At 48.3% G+C, this 14,207-nt stretch overlaps 2 protein-coding genes across 2 annotated transcripts; one reads left to right on the forward strand and one right to left on the reverse strand.

Annotated features, from left to right (window-relative positions):
* The first annotated feature begins 123 nt into the window (after positions 1 to 123).
* On the forward strand, positions 124 to 10,703 carry LOC1271758 (uncharacterized). The gene is made up of 8 exons (XM_310611.6): positions 124 to 1,561; positions 1,827 to 2,128; positions 2,479 to 2,589; positions 2,738 to 2,931; positions 7,201 to 7,949; positions 9,225 to 9,500; positions 9,570 to 10,120; positions 10,214 to 10,703. The coding sequence occupies exons 1-8, from the start codon at positions 305 to 307 to the stop codon at positions 10,329 to 10,331; spliced, it is 3,558 nt and encodes a 1,185-aa protein (XP_310611.6). The 5' UTR covers positions 124 to 304; the 3' UTR covers positions 10,332 to 10,703.
* Positions 1,666 to 3,434, reverse strand: LOC1271759 (nucleoporin Nup43). Its single transcript, XM_310612.6, has 3 exons — positions 2,692 to 3,434; positions 2,200 to 2,615; positions 1,666 to 2,107 (listed from the first exon to the last, which is right to left on the reverse strand). The coding sequence occupies exons 1-3, from the start codon at positions 2,987 to 2,989 to the stop codon at positions 1,778 to 1,780; spliced, it is 1,044 nt and encodes a 347-aa protein (XP_310612.6). The 5' UTR covers positions 2,990 to 3,434; the 3' UTR covers positions 1,666 to 1,777.
* Positions 10,704 to 14,207: the final 3,504 nt, after the last annotated feature.

Below are 14,207 nucleotides of genomic sequence, written 5' to 3' on the forward strand. Positions count from 1 at the left end.
AGGTTAAATGAAGTTTCACTAGCGACAGTCGCAGAAACTGTGTCGTGTAGAAGCATCGTTACTCGAGGAAAGACTGTACCCAAAATGCTGCTTGGGCATTCAGTGCGGCATCGTAACGCTTCGCGAGCGTAACGCAAAGGGTTCGCCGCACGCGGGCAGCTTTGACAGCGCCAACCGACAATAACACCGCGGTGCGTACCCATTAGCACGTGCGCTCAATGTGCGAGCCGATTTGTTGTCGTTCAAAGCAGTGCAGATTTGTTTTGCCTCGGTAAGTTAAGCCTCCAGCAGCAAATCGACCGAGATGACGGACTGCGTTGAGATCGCGCTGACGAGCGATACCGCCGCCCAGCACTGGAGCTGCTGCGTCTGGGACGTGCGCACCGGCACGCAGCTGATGACCTACCGGAACGGTGGGCCGGCCGGGCCGAACACGCTGCACCCGGTCGGCAATCAGTGCGTGGTGGCCGGCAACCTCACCAAACCGCTGCTCACGTTCTGGCCGATCAACCGGCAGGAGCCGTCCCACGTGAAGTACATGCTGCCCGGGCCGCCCGGCGCGGTGGCCGTCTCGCCCGACGGCAACCACTGTCTCGTCGCACACGGGCACTCCTTCACGCTCTACAGCCTACCCACCGGGGCCAGCCTGGCCTCGATCGCGCACCACTACGGCAAGGTGACGGTGCTGCGGTTCACCGACGACGGGTCGCACTTTGTCAGCGCCGGCCAGGACTGTCGGGTGGTGGTGTGGAGTTTGGCCCGCACCGTCCAGCAGAAGGACGCGGGCCGGATGCTGTACGAGCTGGCCGACTTCACGCTGCCCGTGTCGGACGTGCTGGTGGGAAAGGGCGGCCTGAAGGCGCTGCTTGCCGCCGTCTCGCTCGACCGGTCGGCCAAGCTGTACGAGCTCGGCACCGGGCGGCTCCTGCTAAGCGTCCTCTTCCCCGTCGCCCTGTCCGCGGTCGCACTGAACGCGCTCGAGTCGGAGCTGTTCGTGGGCGACCGGAAGGGGCTGGTGTACGCGTGCAATCTGCAATCGGTGCCGCGGTCGCGCGAGGTCCACCTGCAGCAGGACGTGCTCGAGCGGTGCGTGTTCCGGGGGCACCGGAAAGCCGTCACCTGCCTGTCCGTGTCGCTCGACAACGAAACGCTGCTGTCCGGCAGCGAGGACGAGTCCGTGATCGTGTGGCACGTGCGGACGCGCCAGCAGCTGCGGGTGATACCGCACCGGGCGCCCGTCACCAACGCGTTCTTTCTCGTGACGCCGCGCGCCATGTTCGAGCAGACGCGCGACCTGCCGGTCCCGTACCCGCCGTTCCAGAAGGTGGTCTGCACGCGGCAGGACCGAGAGCGGGCCGTCTTCCTGCTGCCGGCCCAGAAGCGTTCGCTCCGGGAGCGGTCCGAGGAGGGACCGGCGCCGGTGGCTGTTGGCGGCATCAGCAGCAGCAGCAGCAAGGGGACGGAGATCGAGGTGCTGGAGCAGGAGGTGCAGCGGCTGAAGGCGATCAATCGGCGGCTGTACCAGCAGAGCATCCGGGCGATCACGAACGAGGCGGAGCCGTAGGTGTTCAAGGCAATGTTTTGGAATGCTTTTCATTCCCTACTCTACTACTACTACTCTAAAAAGTGCGCAAAACTGTGAAATAAATCATTGAACTCCCCAGATCACGCTTCGGGTTCAAATCATGAAACATTGCTGCATTTTTCTTCTTATGTTTAACTGAAACTGGGGGGACATGTAAAACGGGGAAAAAACAGAAGGGAATGGACGCAGGATTCACTCCATCATGTCCAACAGGTAGAGCATTTCCGCGTCGCCCCCGCAGATCATGTGCCGCACGTTCATGTCGATCGCGTTGATCGGCTTGAACTCCTTCAGGCGGAACCGCCGGCTCTGGATGAAGTACTCCACCAGGGACGAGGTGCTGTTGAGCGTCCACTGCGTGACGAGCCCGGCCATGTCTGCGCTGACCATCAGGTCCTGCTCCTCCTTCGCGAACTGGATGTCCGTGACGGGGGTGGTGTGGGCGTCGCACAGCGCCGACGCACCGTACGGCTTCCGGATGTCCCACAGGATGATCGTGCCACTCTCGAGCCCGATTGCCACCTGGAAAGGGAGAGCGGGGAGGTAATCAAAACCAAAGCAACAAAACCCAAACAAAACAAAAAAAATACGAGTAAAAGAGCGAATCCACTCACCACCTGCTTATTCTTGGGAAAGTGGTTGATGCAGGTCGGCTTGTTCAGGTCCCGGTCCTCCTCGACGCACGTCTCGACGCTGAACACCGGCTTGCTGCTCTCGTCCCGTGTGTCGTAGCAGTCGATCACGCCGTACTGCTGGCCGACGATGACCAGATCCGGGTAGATGAAGGAGACGCACTGGACCGCGCCACCGTCCGGGTCGCGGATCGTCCGGATCACCTTGCCCGCATCGCCCGCCACCATGTTCACGGTGCCGTCCTCGCCCCCGGTCACCAGGTACTGGTCGAAGGCGGACACGCCGGTACAGGCCGACCGCACCCCGCCGTTCGTGTGCAGATCGTGCAGGTTGTACGTGTGGGTGAAGTCGTACGACAGCCGCGACTCGCGGTTCAGATCCAGCACGCTCAGCGTTCCTGCAAGCAGAAAGACGGACAAAATAAAACCAGCGCGCCAAAACACGCACGGGCAACCCCGCCGCCGCCGCCGTACCTTCCGAGGTGACCGCGGCCAGATGCTTGTCGTCGAGAAACTCCAGCCCGACGATGTCGCCCGTCACGCCAAACTTGGCGGTCGGCTGCGGCACGAGCGGCACGCCGGTGTCGTCCTCGTCGGTCAGCCGGTCGTGCACCAGATTCCACAGCCGGACCGTGTTCACCCGCTCGCCCCAGCTGCCGGTCACGAAGAAGTGCTCGTCCTCCGTCTGGTTCGGCAGCCAGCGCACCCGGGACAGCTTGTCCACCAGCAGGAAGCTGACAATTTCGTCGTGCCCGTCGTCCGCCGTGTTCATGTTGGTGCTTGTTGGAGCTTAATTTTCCGCCACGGCAAGAGTCAAACAAGCCCGCGCCAATTTGGTGCGGTTAACGTAAACAGTGTGTGTGTGTGTGTGTGTGTGTGTGTGTCGCGGGCGAAGAAGATTTTGAACGGCTGTTTGTGTGCGAACTGCCCGTTGCTGCCGTTGTACAATGTGCCCAACGACCAACTGTCAGTTGTTGTTGTTGACATCGCGCTCGGAGGAAAATGTAATTTGCTGGGGTCGTATCAAGGACTGTGTAGGAACGAGGTCGATACTGACGTAATGTAATGTAATAATGTAATACGGACGTCACACGAGGCGTAAACTCAAAAAGTTTACGCTTGATTTGTATGGGAGAGCGTAAACTTCCTGTCAAAAGATTATAGGGTTGTATGGCTGAAATTCAGTTTACGCCAAAGTTTACGCTTCGTGTGACGTCCGTATAATGTGTAATGTGTAATGTGTAATGTGTCAAGCAAGTAGCCAAAAGTTCGTTACAGCAGGTTGACATCTGATGGCCCTTTTCGATTCAAATTTAAATTATGATTTTAATGATGAATCGGACTGGTAAACATGAGAGATGTGTTAATTTTTTCATAAATTTTGCAGGAAAAGTATGCACAGTCATTATCCGATATACGCTATCGTACCGGACCGAGCGCAATAGCGTATCTCGAGTTTTCGCGTACAGTCTGTTCCCGAGTTACGCGGTTTCTGCGTTCCCGACGAATCCGTGTACAGGCGGTCCCCGAGATACACGGTTAATGGGGACCGAAAACGGCCGCAAAATACCGCGTATCTCGAATTTCCGCGTAAGGTAATGGTCAGAACTTCGTCGCATGCGATTTTGCCGCATGCGGCAAGAAAAGAGTTTTCTCAATTTTCTAACTTTTCAAGGTATTATAATGATATTTTGTTGTTTCTTTATAAAGATAATCATTCATTGATATGATTTTAGGCATTTGACATCTGAAATAAAATCGCATGCGGCGATGCGGCAAAATCAAATGATTTTGATTTTGCCGCATCGCCGCATGCGGCAGATTCGCAAGTGCTGTAATTAACGTCAAATCCCATACAAAAGCTTGCGGCAAAATCGCATGCGGCGAAGTTCTGACCGCTGCCTAAGTCGAATCTCGTGATTTCCAGCTAAAATATCAGAGCGTTTCTACATACACCGAGACTGCAGCTGAGAGATGGCTGTGAGAGAATTGACAACCGGTTTCTCACGCTGGCGTGTGTAGAAGCTCTTAAAAGCGCCGAGATGAGACTTTTAAAATGATGTTGAAAAAACCCATTTTAATCGCTAAAATGAAGTCAAAAAAGTTTCTTTTACTTTTTAATAATATATCTACGATTATTAGACGGCGAAAATGCAAACTATAATTGATCGATCGCTATAAACTGCCAATTCAATTTTTTCTCAGCTCCATCGTTCTTTGCATGGCGAGGAGAATTCTCTCACCGAAAATGCTGTCAGTCGCTGTCAAAGCATGCTGTCAGTTATTTTCTCAGCTGCATTCTCGGTGTATGTAGAAACGCTCTCACAAATTCTCGTGTAATTTTCCAAGTAGGGGGCGGTTTTAGTCACTTTATGAATTATTTGACATGATTCTGACTGAATATAACTCTTTTAAACCTTTTGAAATAGTTTTTAACATTCGATCAAAACGGAAATTATTTGGCAATTTGCAATTGATGTGTCAAATCAGTACAATTTGCTCAAAGAACTGTCAAATTTAGAAAACCGCGTATCTCCGAATCCGCGTATAAGAGGTACCGTGTATCTCGGGGACCGCCTGTAACTCGAATATCCGCGTAAGTCGAATTTCACGTTTTTTACTAAAATACTATTGATTACTCGGAGTTTTTGATTTAATTTAGTACTTTTATACACTTTATCATTTATTTGATATGATTCGTGCAGAAAATTCTAATATTTCTGGCTTTTAAGCGGTTTCAATTTGTTAGGAAAAATGCAATTTATACCGAACTTGAAGCAAATTGTACTAATTTGACATTTAATCTGTCAAATTTAGAAAACCGCGTATCTCCGAATCCGCGTAAGTCGAGAACCGTGTAACTCGGGAACAGACTGTATATCGAGTATCGCGTACTGCGGATAATTGCTGTATGCCTTTAGTAAAGATATATGTTCGAGGGTTTGATGAATTTTCAAGGGCTTTATGCTGTCTAATGGCATCCAAGATGGCCAAACCGATTTTGGCTAATATTTGACCTCGTTCCTACAGGGTCCTTGTGTCGTATGATACCTTTTATCATATTCAATGGTAACAAAATACAGGCTGTCCCCAAGATACGATATTGACCGTTGTCTTAAACCGCCTGTTGCCGAGTTACGCGGTTTATGCGTTCCCGGCAAATCCGCGTAACCTGAATATCAGTGTAAGTCAAATTTCGCGGTGTTTTACAAAAAAAACCCTTGGCTACTAATTTTTTTAAAATTAAATTTAGTACCTTTATACACTTTATCGTATATTTAAAACGATTTGTGCAGAAAATTATGATATTTTTGGCTTTTCAGTGGATTGAATTTATTAGCAAAAATGCAATTCATACTGCATTGGATAATTCTTGCAGCAGTTGACGACTGTACCAGGAGACCGGCTCAAAATCAAATCTCACCGAAAAACATTAAAGCTCCATAGCTTCACTGGTTTGCTTATTAGATGGCGTGTTATAACTCATCAATATATTGCTGTCCTTTTCTTGCAATGTGTCTCGCTTAGCTTCATCTAATCATGGCATGTAAACCCTTTTAACTCAAATCTCACTTGCTTCAGTACAAATGGTTAACATTGAAGTTTAGTATTTTAACCATCGTATCGCCATTTTAGTTCTAGCGATACATAATTTCAATGCGAAACCAATACAACAGTACAGTGGGTATGATTAGAAAGCTCACAAATCGAGGAAAACTGCACTGTGTGGTTATCCGACCAACAGATGGCGACAGGAGCTTTTTTGATATTTTTCGTTTGCCTGAGTTGTTTGCCGTCTACTAAACGAAGTCTTTTTATGATCCGTTTAGATAGTGTGCTTGACCCATTTAGAACTCGTTTAAGGTCCTATCAAATTGGGGAATTTGGAATGGAATTGGTACGTCAAACGGCGTGTGACAACTTTTATGTCGCCAGGAAAAATGAATTAGTCTTGGCCAATGTAGATTATGACAGTGAAGAATTCCACTGTTAAGGTGTAAAATGATGTTTTTTTAGAAAGAAACACATTAGGCAGATCTGATAGTGTCTTCGTAAAATAATTCCTTCAGCATGAAGTTATTATTTCTAATAAAAATATATGTGAAACATAAAATACATACGTTCAGCAAATCCGAGCGTGTTATTACATTACCGAAGCGAATTTTTCTATCAAATGTGGTCAACGACAGATAAATTCCGGAATTATTCTTGTTATGTAATAAGGCCTTTAGTGGAGTTGTGCTCTCAATTGTGAAAATTTCCCTGTGTGACTGTCCCGCCAATCGATAAATGGAACCACCAGCTTTTTGCTATTTTTAGAATGCATCAGTCGTTCACCGTCTGCTAAACGAAGGCTTTTTAGATTCCTTTTAGACTGAGAGTTTAAGCCGTTTAGAACCCGTTAAGTGATCGTTTAATAGATTTGTGGCACTTGGGTAGCTAAGCTTTGGAGCTTTAGATATTTTTTTTCTATGAATATTTGATTTTCCAGTCCTTTAAGCTTAATCTGTGGCGCTTGGGTTATTGAATATGACCAAAAGGGAGTGTGTTTTGCATATTCAATAAATTTGTATATTCAATTTGTAATCTTTATGAGTGAGCCAACCCTGCAAATCGACAACAAGCAGCAAGTCGACAAACGGTGTCGCACGCGCTTTGCATACCACCAGGAGCAAAATTAAATTTAACGTACACAGCAAGGTGTACAAAGGTCCCATACCTAGTAAGAACAGTAAGTTATGTTGTCTCAATCTAATTCTATATTTACTTCTCGCCCTCGCACCGCTCTTCCAGCGGTTTCGTTATCACTACCAACATGAAGTATGTGTGTCTGTGTGTGTTGAAACCTGCGAAGGGCTCAAAGATCAACACCAGCAGACCGACTCGCATCCAGACGCTTCCCTATCGCTTTCTCTCTCTCTCTCTCTTCCTCATTACGAACAGTTGTCACTTTCTATCGTCCAAACAGATAAGGAAATTAAGGGCGCATCTTTCCGGCCGATCGAGCTACACCGCACCACTCAGTTTGCATCGTGAAGTGGTGCAGTTTAGAAAGCGACATGAATCGTTGCTGGCAATGGTGTGTCGTGTTGGTGTTGGTTTATGCTGCCCACTGCCAGGGCTACATCACGACGGGCATGCCGACGCTGATTGAGCGGGACCGGGACCCGGTCGCATCGTTTCCGTACCCGCTGCGGCTGGCACTGGGGCAGCGTCCGTCGCCCCCACCGTACAACGGTACCGAGCAGGAGCCGGGCGACGAGCTCAAGTTTCCGGCAAACTTTCTGTTCGGTGCCGCCACCGCGGCGTACCAAATCGAGGGCGCCTGGAACGTGGACGGCAAGGGCCCGAGCGTGTGGGACACGCTGACCCACACCCATCCGGAGCTGGTAGTGGACGGGGCCACCGGTGACCGGGCGGCCGACTCGTACCGCCTCTACAGAAGCGACGTCGAGGCGCTGGGGAAGGTCGGGTTCAACTACTACCGCTTCTCGATCGCCTGGTCCCGGCTGCTGCCCCGGGGCGACCAGTCCTCCCTCAACCAGGGTGCGGTCCGCTACTACAACGCGCTAATCAACGAGCTGCTGGCGCACGGGATCGAACCGGTCGTGACGATGCTGCACTACGATCTGCCCCAGTACCTGCAGAACCTGGGCGGGTTCGCGTCGCCACTGATCGTGGACTACTTTCGCGAGTACGCCGACACGCTGTTCTGGAATTTCGGTGATCGGGTGAGTGGCGACCCTAGGGGATTGTGTCTAATGTAGTGTTGGGTTTCATGAATCTTTCGTTGAGATGCTTTCATATGAATCTACAGTTATGAGTGATTCGGATCTCGAGTCGAATTTTCAAAGATTCACGAATCTCTAAAAATGCTTGTATCTTCAAAGAATCACGATTCTCTCAAGATTCACGAATCTTCAAAGATTCATAAATCTCTAAATATTAAAATAATCTCCGAGGCTTCATGAATCTGTTAATATTCATGAATCTCTCCCCGTATCAAAACAAACTGTCCGGCTGCGTGGTACCTTCCAAGCAGTCTGACGAAAGCCTGTATAGGCTGCCATGACCACATAGGTTGTTACGCCAAGAGGAAGAATAATAAATGCTCCAGCTTTATGTTTTTAGAGATTTATGAATCCCTTGTGATCTTTCGAGATATAAGAATCCTATGAAATTCATGAATCTTTCGAGATTCAAGATTCTTTCTAAATTCATGATTTTTTCGAGATACATGAATCTTTCGAGATTCATGAATAGTTGAGATACATGAATCTTTCCAACCGAGATTCAGATTCATTAAATCATTCCAAAGATTCATTCAGATTCTCGAATCGAATGAATATTTGAAATGATTTAATGAATCTGAATCTCGGTTGGAAAGATTCATGTATCTCAAAGATTCTCCAAAGCTTTCCAAAGATTTTTGAATCTCGAAAGATTAATGAATAGAAGAAAAAAAATCATGCATCGAAATATTCACGAATCTCTATGGAATCATGAATCTCAAGGGATTCATACATTTCCCACAATTCTTAGAGCTTGAGCTTCCCATTATTCTTCTTGGCGTAGCAACCTATGTGGTCATCGAGACTTCTTGGCAAGTACTACACATCCGGATGTTTTTTTTTTTTGATACGGGGAGATGGTCTATGAGAGGCTTGAACCCACGACAGGGCATGTTGTAAGGTGGGATCGCGCACATTAAATATTTTGAAAATCATACCCTAAAATCTCTAAAAAACATGAATCCTCGGAGATATATGAATTCTATTTGAAGAATGAATCTTTTAAGATTCACTTATCTTTCATCGAGATTCACGAAATCTTGGAACCTAAAGAAATTCGTGAATCTTTGAGGAATCAATTCGAGAATTAAAATTACTCATCACAGAAGATTCATATGAATGAATCTCAACGAAAGATGCATGAAGCCCAACACTAGCTGTGTCCGAGATGGAAGACCATGCTATATCTTTTCGTTTCTTGCTACCAACTTGCAGGTGAAGGTTTGGATCACGCACAACGAACCGTACGACTTTTGCGTGGAGGGATACGGGACGGGCAGTACCGGGCCGCTCGTGTACGCGACCGGCGTCGGCGAATATCTGTGCGCCCATCACGTGCTGCTGAGCCACGCGGCCGCCTACCAGCTGTACAAGGAGCGGTACCGGTCGCGGCAGCGGGGAAAGATCGGCATAACGCTCAGCGGACGTTACTACTATCCTGCCACTAACGTCACGCCGTACGATACCGTCGAGCGTGCCCTACTGTTTCAGGTATGTGGTTTATGGTAAAGAAAAAAACGAACAAACCACCCTTTACACTAACACATCCCACATCCCCAGATCGGTTGGTTTGCCGAGCCACTGTTCGGCGAGGACGGCAACTATCCCGCCGTGATGGTGGACGAGATCGGCCACAACAGCGCACTGGAGCGCCGGTCCCATTCCCGCCTGCCCAGCTTTACCAGCGCGGAGCGGCTGCTGGTCCGGGGCAGTGCGGACTTCTTCGCCTACAACTACTACTCCAGCCGGCTGGTCGACCTGGACCGGGCGGAGTACAATGCGGCGGAGCCGCCGGCCTGGCGCCGGGACGCGCGCATCCTGCAGTCGGTCGACCCGGGCTGGAGCCGGGCCAAGTCCACCTGGCTGTACGTGGTGCCGGAGGGCCTGCGGGGCGTACTGAACTGGTTCCGGAGGCGCTACCGCAACCCGACCGTGCTCATCACCGAGAACGGCTACTCGGACGACGGCCAGCTGGACGATGCGGCGCGCATCGACTACTACGCCCGGCACCTGAACGCGCTGCTGACGGCGATCGTGGTGGACGGGTGCAATGTGGCCGGCTTCACCGCCTGGAGCATCATCGACAACTTTGAATGGTTGCGCGGGTACAGGTGCGTTTGTGTGTGTGTGCCAGTTGGAGCCTGAGTTGTGGATAACCAAAACAAATCATTCCTTTTTGTTCTGTTGTTTTTACCCCCTAACAGCGAAAAGTTTGGACTGTTCTACGTCAACTTCAGCGATCCGCAGCTCCAGCGAGTGCCGAAAGCTTCGGCCGACTTTATGCGGCGTGTCATCAGCACCCGCACCATTCCAGCGCACTAGCCAATGGACGGAAGTGGTCTAACGGTTGGGCAAATAATTTGATTTATTAAGCATGACATCTGCGATCGAAGCTCCCGCACGCGACTCTATTTGCTCAAATTAGTTCGCGCTCAAATTGCACTTGAAGAGCATCAGTTTGTGTTGGGTTTCACCGCTACGGTTTGGGCCGAGTTTCAGCATAATAGACAAATCAGTAAATTTTGTAGAATTATGACTGCGACCATATGGTTTGATGTGCGTATATTGCAGGGTTTACAAATAATAGAAGATAGAAGATTAATAAATGATTCAGCTCTAAACGCTCTCGAACAAATACCTCTCTAAACAAGTAAAGTCTCGCATATAGTGCGATATCATTTGTGTCTCAAGATACATTTTCGGCAGCTACGAAAGTAAGTGCACAATTGTTATCATTGGGCATTTTTTCAGTTTTGAACATTGCACTTTCAAACAAAAGGTTTGATACTAAAAATCCGTTTGATATGAAGCTATTGCAAGGAGGAAAAGTAGCGTTAAACTGTGCACAAGTGTCTGGTATGTTAACGAGTGTTTCCTAAATTTAATCAATGCATTTTCGGCCAATTTCTGTCACTTGGAGGAGCAGTAAAGTAACAAATTTACAATTTTAATGAAACAGGCTTATTTCGGAGATAATCCCTAAACATCTAGCAGGAAATGTCTAGCTAGTGCACACTAAACTCTTCCTGGACACAAGCAAATATGTTCGTCTTATTTCCGTAAGCCTCATCCGGATGAACCTGTGGCTCGGCACGCAAATCACGCGAACAAAACGATGGAGTTTGTCTATTTTAAGACAAATAAAAAAAAACATTGCGTTTCATTGCGTTGCCTCACCTAGTTTATATTGATTAAATGCAATTAAAAATTATCGAATAATTTTGGAAAAAAACACACGTTTTCCAATGCGTTTGAACAAAGTTTTGGATGAAGAAAACAAAATTCTACGAATGATGAGCCTCACCTTTTATAATAGAACTGTTACGTTCGCGATTATTCAATTCGTAACGGACGTGTCAAATTGTAAATTCGCGTGGTGCGCGATCACCTTAATCTAGAAACCGGGTACGCTACGTGTAAAAGCGGAATAAAAATGCGTCACAAAGACTAACATGCGGCACTCACGCGTACGTACACTTATGTGCTAATTATCCTCGGAAAGGATACACCAACACCCTAAAAATGTATGGGCTTCCGGGGGTATAAAAGGGACCGAACTTTTAATAAACAAACCATTCGGATTTTGCAACTCTAAGAAACCTCGTCTTTTTTAATTTTGCATATTCGGATCAAGAAAGAAATCTCTCATCCCTCTTCACCCCCTTCTGCGGCATAGGCTCCTCAAATTACTTGAGAGAGCAACTAGCGGGAAGGTTAATTATTGGTGTCGAACGGTTGAGAAGATCGCTGTTACCCGAGCGGGTTTGATTTACAAGGCCGCATCCTTCGCGTGGCCCACAGATCCGTTCGCCGTCGTAACATTGGTGGCTCCAGAGAGGAATCTTCCTCACATTTGTATGGTAGAGAGATTTGCCCGTGGTATGAAAGCTTCCGCAAATTCTCTAGCCCTCCACATTCTCACCGAAGAGAAATTTCTTCGCTCCTAGACGAACCTATCCTCGCTCCAGAGGAAGCACTCACACTAGGAGGAAGACAGCATCGCTTCCGATAGGATTGCTTCCGCTCTCCACCTACGCACTCACGCATACGGCTCCACTAACACGTGTGCAGCTCCAGCGAGCCGCGTATGCGATACGTGAGAGAGCACTACGAGAGAGCTCCAAGGGAGAGCCCTTTGCGCACCGTTGAACCTGTGCGACATCGCACACCCACACCACTGATAAAAATCTGTGCACTATACACGCACACGAACTCATCGGCACATTAGCTACGTCATGACTACGAAAAGAAACCTTACTCCGTTCGTCGATAACGACAATGGTAGCTGCCGCTTATGCAGCCGGGTTGATGATCCTAATATGGTCCAATGCGACGAATGCGATCGCTGGTTCCATATGGCATGCGCCAAACTGAGCCGGCTGCCTAAAGCGGACGAACCATTCTTGTGTATTAAATGCACAAAAGATTATGCAAAGATTAAGGCTCCAGCGCCGACCGGCTCAGACCAAAACACGGCAATTGCAGCCCTAATCGAAGCGCTTAAAGGTAGCAGCTTAGATACAAACACATATCTCAAACGCTTGACCTTTGATCAGCTACCTGATTTCGATGGCAAGGCCAAAGAATGGTTGAAATTCAAGCGTGCGTATGAGGAAACGACTAAGCAGGCTAAATATACAAATGTTGAAAACATGACCCGGCTTCAACACGCCCTTAAGGGAGAGGCGTATAAATGCGTGCACCGTCTATTTCTCGAGCCAGATAACGTGCCGGAAATAATTACGAAGCTCGAAGAGCAATTCGGCAGAGCAGAACTCGTGTACGACGAGCTGCTTAAAGACGTGCAAAACATACGTGTTGAAAATCAGCACAAAATACCTGATTTGTCCGACGCGATTCAGGACATGATCACTAACATAAAGGCAATAAAAATGCCTATGTATTTACAAGACCATCGCCTCGTAAATGAGTTGGCTTGTAAACTGCCTACTGATAGGCATCTAAAATGGATCGAATATAAATCCACCAATATCAAACCGGGTGTTCTTCCATCGCTGGAAGATTTTGGCAAATGGTTGCTGCCTCAAGCAAAGGTACTTAAAGAATTGCCAAAACGGCCAGAAAGGCCAAAACACTCGATGAACGTTCACCAGTCTTCAGCGCACAACACAAAAAGACCGTTCAATCACAACCACTTTGGTAACGCACAAAACAATTCACCGGCCACTAACACATACGCAAGAAATGCAATAGATTACACCGCACAGAATTGCACAGCCGCACGAGAACGCGGCCCACATCCATGCGAAGAAACGCATCACCGTTTGCACTTCACAGCCGATGCGGAGGAGAATTGTCATCAAGAACAAAAAATACTTTACCAAATTGTTCCGGTCGTGTTACGCAACGAAGGTAAAACGCTGAAAACATTTGCATTGTTAGATTCAGGGTCATCATTTACGTTGATCGAGGAAGAAACAGCTAATCAGCTTCAGTTAGAAGGGCCGACTGAGCCGATTACGATGACGTGGACGCAGAATTTGTCCATACGAGAGAAAGAAAGTAGGAGAGTGAGTTGCCTAGTGAAAGGAGAGAAGGAGAAAAAAGAACGGGTCTTGGAAAAAATGAGAACCGTGAAGAATCTCCAGCTCCCGAGGCAATCAATCGATTGCAACGTTCTCAGAGAGCAATGTCCTCATCTGAGAGGAATTGACATCAGCGATTACGAGAGCGCAAGGCCAACTATACTAATTGGTCTCGATCATAGCCATCTACTAATACCACTAGGGCGCAAAATGGGCCGAAGTGATGAGCCAATGGCAATCAAGACCAAGCTGGGTTGGACTGTCTTCGGGATGAACGTGAAAGGAACCGAAGCGCCTCATAATCAGCCGATGATCCACTACGATGCAGATAGAACGATGATATCAAAAGAGATCGATCGTGGAAAGGAAATAATCCAGAAACCGTTCGTGGAAACGGTACCAAACCGAGCTTGGCCCGAGGACCAGCGTATCGCGGAACCAGATGAAGAAGATCGCGGTATATCGATCCCCGTACTTCACCATCATGAAGCTGTGGTTCCAGATTCTTCTATGGCACCCTTGCCATTGTGTGGAACACATCCCCACAACCCCTCACCACTACACACCGGTGTAGATCATCTTGAGCCCCCTGACATCACCACGCAACGATTTGTCGAGAGGGAAGTGCGACAACCCTGCCCAGGCGAATCGG

The sequence above is a fragment of the Anopheles gambiae genome, chromosome X, assembly GCF_943734735.2.
Source record: "Anopheles gambiae chromosome X, idAnoGambNW_F1_1, whole genome shotgun sequence".
Taxonomy (NCBI): domain Eukaryota; kingdom Metazoa; phylum Arthropoda; class Insecta; order Diptera; family Culicidae; genus Anopheles; species Anopheles gambiae.

What these genes read in the sequence shown, in the direction of transcription:
- LOC1271758 (XM_310611.6), top strand. Translation starts at nt 305, where the DNA reads ATGACGGACTGCGTTGAGATCGCGCTGACGAGCGATACCGCCGCCCAG. An exon ending in TCTGGAATTTCGGTGATCGG is followed by an intron (nt 7,950 to 9,224) that starts GTGAGTGGCGAC and finishes ACCAACTTGCAG; the next exon opens with GTGAAGGTTTGGATCACGCA. An exon ending in GAATGGTTGCGCGGGTACAG is followed by an intron (nt 10,121 to 10,213) that starts GTGCGTTTGTGT and finishes ACCCCCTAACAG; the next exon opens with CGAAAAGTTTGGACTGTTCT.
- LOC1271759 (XM_310612.6), bottom strand. Translation starts at nt 2,989, where the DNA reads ATGAACACGGCGGACGACGGGCACGACGAAATTGTCAGCTTCCTGCTG. An exon ending in GGCCGCGGTCACCTCGGAAG is followed by an intron (nt 2,616 to 2,691) that starts GTACGGCGGCGG and finishes TTCTGCTTGCAG; the next exon opens with GAACGCTGAGCGTGCTGGAT. An exon ending in TTCCCAAGAATAAGCAGGTG is followed by an intron (nt 2,108 to 2,199) that starts GTGAGTGGATTC and finishes CTCCCTTTCCAG; the next exon opens with GTGGCAATCGGGCTCGAGAG.